Source organism: Drosophila arizonae, chromosome 2 (genome assembly GCF_054131065.1).
Source record: "Drosophila arizonae isolate 15081-1271.41 chromosome 2, UAZ_ARI_1.0, whole genome shotgun sequence".
Lineage (NCBI taxonomy): Eukaryota > Metazoa > Arthropoda > Insecta > Diptera > Drosophilidae > Drosophila > Drosophila arizonae.
In genome coordinates this window covers 8,143,781-8,152,291 of record NC_142922.1, presented here as the reverse complement: position 1 = coordinate 8,152,291, position 8,511 = coordinate 8,143,781, and the positions used below count along the sequence as shown (strand labels likewise).

The window sequence follows — 8,511 nt, the reverse complement described above, 5'->3', positions numbered from 1 at the left end:
TTTATTCATTGGGGTATAAATATGTGATTTACTTGAATATTGTAATCTACATGAATAGTGAATGTGAAAATCAAATATAAATTATATGCGCATTTTAAATATTATATATCTCATTTATGATTTTAAAGATTTTTATATTTAGTTTTAATGTGAAATAATTAGTATTTGGATCTCCATTAATTATATAGAATCATCCACCACTTCTATTATTATACCTAGTGCAGGGTATTTAGCAGTTCACAATGCACAACCATTGCTCTTGATTGGTTAACGGTTTCTCTGTTTATGTTTTGTTTTTGTTTTGTCGCTTCCTGTCATTTGCCGCTTGCAGTTTTCGGCTTACTCAGTTTTTGCTGCGGTCAGTGCGACAAGTAAAATTTCCGGTTTCCGTTGTGCATTAACGTCCACGTGCGTTCGAGGCACTATCTGAGACGAGAAGGCAACTATTTTCTAGCGCCAAGTAACGCCAATTGCTGCTTATAAGCCCAGTGTGAACGTCCAAAAACATTCTTGTGCAATTGGCACTGCAAAATGCGAACTCATTTAAATTTCATATCATCTTTGGCATGGAGCATGGGCCATGGAGTGCCACACAGGGGCCGGGCGGTGTCGGTTGGCAGTTTGCAGCTGGCAGTTGGCAGTTGGGGGGGTGTTGTAATGGGGGTTGGGGCTGGGTCGAAGCTGGGGTTTGGTTAGTACACCCGAGGGCATTGGGTGCAAATGAGCAAAGTTGAGCGTCCTCTTGGAGGGCGTGAAAGGAGGCGCCCTTGTGTAAAAAATCGCATTGTTCTGTGTGAGTGAGTGCGTCCGTGTGCGTGCTCTTGCCCTGGCATTTGCGTTTGTGTGCGCTCAACAACAACGACAACAGCGACTACAACGGTAACACATGTCTCAATGCTGAAAGCAACCTGTTGTAGCTGATGCGTCTACAAATGTGGGTACACTTCATGCGAAAAATATGGATAAGGCTCATGGGGGGTCCGATTGTTCTCTTATTACCATAATTATTTTTATTAGTATTATTCATAATGATATTACTCTTCTATTCTATTATTGTTAATTTTTCTTTTTGTCTTTTTATTTTTATAAAACATTTTACCACTTTATCAAGTCTAATAATGATTGCTTTGACCTAATATCTAACAATTTACATTCTTTTGTTAGTAAAGTAATTATTTTCAATGCAAATGGTTATTAGATTATTCTGTCAGCAGTCGTAAATCAGAATAATTATTTGAGTCAATTGACAGATTAAATGTTTAAATGCATTCATAGAGATGATGCACTCAGAATGAGAGACAGGAAAATAGGGTTAATATTAAGTTTTCCAGCTTTAACAGACATCCCCCATTAAATTGTTATTTTGCTCTTAAGCTTTAAATATTTTTTTTTTAAGGCATAACTCCTCTATTTATTTCTCACTCTCGTTATTATCTCTCTCTACTTCTCTCTCATTTCCTCTTCATACCTCACTCTCACTCTCTTTCTCTATCTATCTTTCGGTCTCTCTCTTTCTCTGTCTCTCACTCTATTTCACTCACTCCCTCTCTAAACTGCACTTAAGTAAAGTCATAGACTTGAGTAAGAAAAGTTGTAAACTATTATGAGCTGTACTTAAGTATTTTCCGTATGATCTCAGCTTTGAAGTTTGTAAGCATTCGACAAAAGTAAATTTGCTCAATGAATACGCTTAATTGCATTTAACTCACGTGAGTTGGAATGTAAATTTGTGAATTATTGTTTTTTGTTCCTCATTATATTTTGATATATGACACTATGAAAGTGTCTTTGTAAACGTTCATTGTTTTAACTAACAACTGAAGCCCATGAATGTGAGAAAATGTGAGCAAGAATCTCCTGGCCTATTACTGGCAGAGTCATCAGTATCTACTGTCTGTCGCCACCTGGCTAATCTTTTAAGAACAATATCAAATCAGTCAGTAGATTGATTGAATGACAAATCGGTTGACTGCTCAGATTATATCTAAAGAAAAACGGCTGAAATATCATAAACACAAATGGAGATAAATAAGTTTTTTATTATAATTGATTAACGTCTAATGATAATGGGATCTACTAATCAAGCTAGCGAGAGCTATCGATGACTCAGCGAGGGGCCTTTGGGCCTACAGTGAAAGCGTTGACTGTATCCAGGGCAAATAGGCGCCAACATTGACGTAGACCCCGGGCACGTTAGCCTGCCCGCAGCCAATGCCCCAGGCGACGAGGCCGACCACATACCAGAGCCCATTGCTGGTGCAGACGAGGGGAGAGCCGCCATCGCCGGTGCACGCATCCTTGCCAGGTTCGCCGCCGGCGCAGATGAAGCTGATGGGGTTGAGAGCAAAGGCCGGCCCGAGGCGCGTGGACTGCAGTGCCGTTTGGCAATTGGCATTCGGTATTAGAGGTACATCCACCTGACGCATAATCGCCTGGTATGCGCCCGTCGGCCCAAAGTCATTCTTGCCCCAGCCAGCCACCCAGCAGCGCTGTCCCACGAAGCTGACTGTGGGCAGGCAAATGGTGCCAATGGTGGAGCGGCTGGTAAGGGAGACGGGCGTGGCCAGCTTCAATATGGCCACATTGTTTTGCAGATTGTTGGGATTGAAAGCGGGATTCACATAGACATTAGAGACGAGCACATCCTGCGCCGGTATGGGCTCACTAATGCTGGCCGCATTCCATTCGCCCAGGCGCACCTTAAAGGAGTTCAAACTGGCAGAGAATTAGGACGAGCTGCGGAGTGCGGGCCACCAAGTACTCACGCCAAATTGTAGACCTTGTGGGCAGCAGTCAGCACATGTTGTGCTGTGATTAGCGCCCCACCGCCCAGATACACGTCTGCTGTAGTCAACAGCGCCGCTTGCCAGGGATACGCGCCGAAGCTGGCTTGCCCGGGACCAGCCAGAGCCGAGCCTGCTGGAGGTGGAAAACGCAATCCGCACTGATAGTTGCCCGGCTGGCAGCAGGCCACAAGCCCATAGTTACATGTCAAAGGAGCCGCTGTGGTGCTGGCTGTGGGCTGAAAGCAGAACACGAATAAGACTGATGGTCCCTGCATCATCTAGACGTCCTGGTCAAGCAACTCACCACTCCGCCATTGTTCACAATGCGTATATCCAGCTGACCACTGCCGTCATTCGGAGGCGTGGGCAACGGATTCGGACAGGATCCAGCAGGCACGCAACGGCAATTACTTGCGCCGGGAGTCACTATGCCCGTTATGGGCGGCACCAAGGTGCCCACAATCAATTGTCGCGCGAGCACTGCAAGAGGTCAAGTCAGAAGTGCTTCATATGCCACTCGACAGCTTCGACTTACGCGTGTGATTATACAGATTGCCCGCATCGCTGGGCTGGGGTGCGCTCTGCTCTGTTAGGGAGCCAAAGCTCCAGCCGTGCACACCAGTGTCACCGAGCAGCTGGAGGAGCAGCAGGCCAAGTGTTGAGAGTAGTGCATTCATCGCCTATACAATGGCAACTAACCTGGTTAAGTGACATGCCAGCTGGCTATATAGGGCGATCCGAGCGTACGTCCAGCAAATAAATTACCAGCCAAACGACCTCAGTTTTGAGTTAGCCCCAGCTCAGGGATTTTCCGAGCTGCATAACGTAAAAAAAAAAAAAAAAAAAAAAAGAAATATTAAACGCTTTCAACCGCAATCATAAAGAACAGCAACAATATGAGAGATAATCAATGCGACATTTGAATGCTTTAGACACTCTGCTTAATGGTTTTATGCAGGCGAATACATTTTATGAAAGTCGGAAATTTTTAGCTCCTTCAAAGGCTACATATCCATTAATATGGATAGATAAGAAATAGTTAGAATATTGCAAGCTATACTTTAAAATGTTGTTCTTTGTTCTTGAAAAGGGAAATTCCCCTTTAAAACTTATCAGTTTTTATGAATCAGTTAATTGAACAAGCGATGTCTAGATGATAAATGACGATAAATAATTTATTTAATATTTAGAAGAGAGAGTAGATGTATGTATATACAAAAATATATTTCATATGTATATATCCCAAATAAAGCCGAAAAATTTTAATGTGGCGTTTTCAAGTTCGAATATCTCAAAACCCTGATTTAAATTCTTTTAGAACTTAGATTATATTCCAAATACTGTATTACCTGAGCTACTATAAATCTTGAGTAGCCTGTATAATTCAGCGAAAAAGTAATTTTTTTTTTTTTTGTATGTAATTTTATTAAATTTTATTTATTTTTATTTTATTTGAATGGTAATAATATATTTTAGTAATTAATATAAATTTTTTTTAAATATACAATTATTAATAATTTAAAAAAAAACGCTTTATAATTCATATAGCGTTCACATTAATGTGTATTATTAAAAATATAATTTATACATACGTTTCTAAATGCAATAATTAGTATGAAAATATACTAAAATATACTGTAGACGTTTGTTAAGCCAAAGATAACAAAGTAGTTGATGAGCTGAAATTGATTTATAGTGTATATAGAGTGTCAGCTATTCACATGTATATTAGTATGCATGCCTTTGTGTATGTGTGAAAATTAAATAAACAAACGTCCATCCATAATAATAACAAATACATTTTGTACACTCACCCGAAAGCCGCGAGGCTAGCAAATAGAGTGAAAAAACTCTGTCTGTATTCGATATGCGGTCATTGGATAATAAATAAATTGCGCTGACAAATTTGATAGTGATTATTTTCATGTCGCTTTTCTTTTTTTTTTTTTTTTTCTTTTTTTTTTTTCATTGTGTGTGTTGGCTGTGACAATTTTTGATTTGATTTTAACAATTTAATGGTTTAATTGTGCAAACATGCACTAGCATGAGCACTGGTATAATAGTTATTATTATTATGGTTGTTGCTTTTGTTGTTAACAAACGCTTAACACTTCGATAAACATTTTAACTAAAAATAAAAAAAAAGAACCGTAAGACATTTAAATATTTTAAGCTTAGATAAAGAAAGTTTAGCATGCAAAGCTTTTGCCCTATCGACCAACTCTAGTTGGTTGCCTAGTCAAAAATTCGATTCATATTACGAATCGAAATGTTCAGCGGTGGTCACGTATTATTGGACTTCTCGGCCATACCAAAGTTGCATGGGCCAGAGAATTTTTGGCATTGGCGTATGCTTTTGCGTGCCTATTTGGAGTCAGCTGACCTATGGAGGGACGATCATCCAAAGGATGTGAGTTTTTAGCTAAAAATTGTAGAAAAACTTGCTAAGTTTTTTATTTCACTTGGTTTTCTCTATTTTTAGAACCCTCACGCCAAGTTCATAGTTTTGGCCTCAGTGCAGTCTGATAAGATAGAGCCAGGATACGATGATGAGACACCAAAGCAAATATTTAAAAGTCTAGAGGAACGTTTCCGCCCCTATTAGTGGGGAATTTAATTCTCTAATAATATAAATTATATAAATATAATAATATAAATAAATAAAAATATTGTTGCGTATAAGTTCCGCATATGTAAAATGAAGTTTCCATAGTAAATGAACAGCTTAAAACAAAAATAAAAAAGATTAAGTGTGTTTGTCTTGATGATTAAATAATTGAAAATTTATAATTGAGCTTATGTTGTATTATAGCAGGATATGAAAATTGACTTGAACATATATTAAAAGCTGCATTTTATACCATATGTTATCACAAAAACAAAAAGTGCATTTGATAACAATTATTTGATCAAATCTATGCTTGCATAATTGTTGTTTAAATAGAAATGTTGGCGCGCAATTTGACTGCGCGTGAAGTTGGCTGCGCGCAAATTTCAGCTCAAGTGAAGTTGGCTGCAAAACGAACAGTGTTCACTTAACGTTGGCTGCGGAACTAAATATATTCATATTGTAGAACTAGCCAAGAGGGAGTTTTTAATTATTCCAACTATTTAACCATCATAAAAAGAGAAACATAAATTTTAAAACATTGCATTTATTCTTAGAAAACAAAAATTAGTAAATAGCTATAGAACAAGTTGGCAGCTATTGTGCTATGGTCACACTCGAATAGGCTCAAAGCCAATCGATACATAACGTCTATCGTGCTATCGACTTAAGCCGTTTTTTGTTTTCGATGACAGTTGCACTTCAGAAGTCAAATCGTGAAGACGTGCGGAGCGCGTGTGCTTAATATTTGTTTTCTAACTAAACGTTAGAGTTAAGATACATTTTAATTAATGACTCTAAACCAAAACATGAGAAAGTTTTTGCAATACTAACAACGAAATTAATACACTCCAATAAACGACTGATACATTAACCAGCGCGAACTGTAAAAACTTAAAAAAATCAAAGCAGGCCAAGAAGAAGAGGAAGAAGCCAAAACAACGCGACATCGACACCTGTTTGCCTGCATTCCTGAACCTGTGCAACACTGTGCGTTTCGGTGTTTGTGTGCGTGTATGTGCATGTGTATGCGTAATATTAGAGAATATTAACTTCCAAGCGAATTCTATTTTTTAAACAGTGTTTAAATAATTATCAATTTGTTTGGCCACTACTGCAATTGCAACATTTTGCAGCCGCCGCGCCTGCGCAGAAGAAACAACAGCAGAAACATAAACACAAACATAAACGAAAACCGGTTAGAGTGAGACAAGAAGACCGCACGCACACAGTTGCAAACTGCTCACACACACACGGATAGTTTGTATTCGTTTTTTGTTTGCTTTTGCTTGGAAAATAGAAATAGAAGGAAACACACAAAAATCCCAACAGAAAAAGAAAAAAGAAAAAGAAGAAATAATCAATTGCAAGTGGTGAAAAGTGTGACGATACACAAAGAAAACAAAAAGCCAATTCACACGAAATAAGAAATTAGAAATAATAATTGTGCTGTGCGCGGAAATTGGGTAGCAGCAAAAAATAAAAAATAAAATAATAATACCAAATTTGTTCAAAATATGTATGCATAAGGGTTAATGCCCAAACGCCTTATCGTTGAACAAATCAATGGCCGCGCGTATAACGAAAGTGAATTAAGGTCCCAAAATAATTGTAACGGCGATTTCCCAACCAGTTTCGAGAGGTTCGCCCTTATCTGGAACGCGAAGCCACTTGTTGTCCGAATTGGTGAGTAATAGCCTTAATATTTTTTATTGTTTGGCTCTAATCTCTTTACCTGGTCTTGTGGAATGTCCCTCGCGGAGTCTTTTATCTTTGTAAGGCATTAACTTCCCCCCCAATGGATCATTGACCAACATTTGAACTGGCTCCGCGCGAACCAAAAAAACATTTCAACTTTCACTGAATTGCGCGCCAAAATTGAATTCGATTTGCGCAAATTTGATAGCAAATTCCAAATTTGATATGCAATCGAGTTTTCTCTTGTAAATCAAATTTATTTCATGTATCTGCTTTTATTTGGTGGCTTTTCATTTTGTCGCTGTTGTTGTAGTCGTTGTTGTTGGGTTTTGTTTATTATTATTGTTTTCGTTTGGGGCTGATGTAACCAAAGGCTGATTGCCGAACCGATTTGCAGCTTCATTAAGCTCAACTCGCCTCAAATTGAGTGTAAGGCGAGGCGAAGCTGATTATGAGATAATCAGCAAATTGCTCAACACAATTGCGGAACACGCTGCAAGTCATGAGAGAAAGAGCTTTAGCTGTTACCCATTTCCTCGGCTCACAGGCGGACAAGTAAAGCGTAATTGTTCAACATTAAATAAGACTAATTAAAAACTCTGCCTAAAAAGTTCAAGAAACTCATGCGGCTAGTTAAGGAATGTAGTAAGTACATCCACTTAGTAATTGCATCTAAAATTTGGTAGGCTTATAAAGTTACAATCAAATATATGACTTTAAGATAAGCTTAATTAATTTTGGTATTTAGGCTTCAAATAGTGCTCTAAAAATTTATTTAAAAGTTTTACTGAATCGATAAATATTAGTTTTCAGTCTATATTGTTAATATAGTTATATCTTAGAGCTCTTAAAATTTATATAAAATTAAAATTTTTTATAAAGAATAAATATAAATGTAAAAGATCGTTAAATATATAAATTCAGTTGACGTATAAAATAATTTTTTGTATACATATGACTTAAACATTTTTCGCACAGTTAATCACACAGTTAATATTAGCTGCGCTTTCGTCTTAGTAACTCCGGCTAAGCCAAAACTAACCGCAATTTGCTTGCAATTGAATTTGAACCATGACTCATGGCAGTTGCTCCATTCATTCAAATGCTTAGCTGCATAAATGAATACAAACTGGAAAACAAAATTCCAACTTCAATAGCCCAAATATTCCCACCAAAAAAAAAAAAAAAAAAAAGCTGCAGAAATAAACAAATAGCAGCAGCAGCAGCATTTTTAAGCCAAGCCGTCAACAACAACTTTATGAAAACCAGCAACAACAACAACTTGATACAAACTATGCAAAAAGTTATATAAAAAACACGTTAAGCATCGATGTGTATGTGTCTGTGTGTGTGTGTGGCAACAGTGGTGTGCAGTGGAGCTGGGCGAGGCGGTGAGGTGGAGACACATGACGCTCACTT

General features: G+C 37.9%; 3 protein-coding genes across 5 annotated transcripts in view; 2 read left to right on the top strand and 1 right to left on the bottom strand.

The window, feature by feature from the left end:
- Positions 1 to 2,019: 2,019 nt before the first annotated feature.
- LOC108617643 (inactive CLIP domain-containing serine protease A3) lies at positions 2,020 to 3,496 on the bottom strand. Its single transcript, XM_018013483.2, has 4 exons — positions 3,322 to 3,496; positions 3,091 to 3,266; positions 2,766 to 3,022; positions 2,020 to 2,715 (listed from the first exon to the last, which is right to left on the bottom strand). The coding sequence occupies exons 1-4, from the start codon at positions 3,461 to 3,463 to the stop codon at positions 2,127 to 2,129; spliced, it is 1,164 nt and encodes a 387-aa protein (XP_017868972.1). The 5' UTR covers positions 3,464 to 3,496; the 3' UTR covers positions 2,020 to 2,126.
- A 1,530-nt stretch (positions 3,497 to 5,026) lies between these two features.
- LOC108617065 (uncharacterized) lies at positions 5,027 to 5,532 on the top strand. The gene is made up of 2 exons (XM_018012714.2): positions 5,027 to 5,196; positions 5,269 to 5,532. The coding sequence occupies exons 1-2, from the start codon at positions 5,056 to 5,058 to the stop codon at positions 5,389 to 5,391; spliced, it is 264 nt and encodes an 87-aa protein (XP_017868203.1). The 5' UTR covers positions 5,027 to 5,055; the 3' UTR covers positions 5,392 to 5,532.
- Positions 5,533 to 6,072: 540 nt separating this feature from the next.
- Positions 6,073 to 8,511, top strand: part of LOC108617060 (uncharacterized) — a 41,499-nt gene continuing 39,060 nt past the window's right edge. For 2 of the 3 annotated variants that reach the window (XM_018012703.2, XM_018012702.2), the window contains exon 1: positions 6,074 to 7,080. The gene's annotated coding sequence lies outside the window, so the exon portion shown is untranslated. Of the gene's footprint in view, positions 7,081 to 8,511 lie in introns of all 3 variants that reach the window. The other variant, XM_089462957.1, reaches the window with a different exon arrangement.

What these genes read in the sequence shown, in the direction of transcription:
- LOC108617643 (XM_018013483.2), bottom strand. Translation starts at nt 3,463, where the DNA reads ATGAATGCACTACTCTCAACACTTGGCCTGCTGCTCCTCCAGCTGCTC. An exon ending in TTGTGAACAATGGCGGAGTG is followed by an intron (nt 3,023 to 3,090) that starts GTGAGTTGCTTG and finishes TTCTGCTTTCAG; the next exon opens with CCCACAGCCAGCACCACAGC. An exon ending in CACAAGGTCTACAATTTGGC is followed by an intron (nt 2,716 to 2,765) that starts GTGAGTACTTGG and finishes ATTCTCTGCCAG; the next exon opens with TTTGAACTCCTTTAAGGTGC.
- LOC108617065 (XM_018012714.2), top strand. Translation starts at nt 5,056, where the DNA reads ATGTTCAGCGGTGGTCACGTATTATTGGACTTCTCGGCCATACCAAAG. An exon ending in GGGACGATCATCCAAAGGAT is followed by an intron (nt 5,197 to 5,268) that starts GTGAGTTTTTAG and finishes CTCTATTTTTAG; the next exon opens with AACCCTCACGCCAAGTTCAT.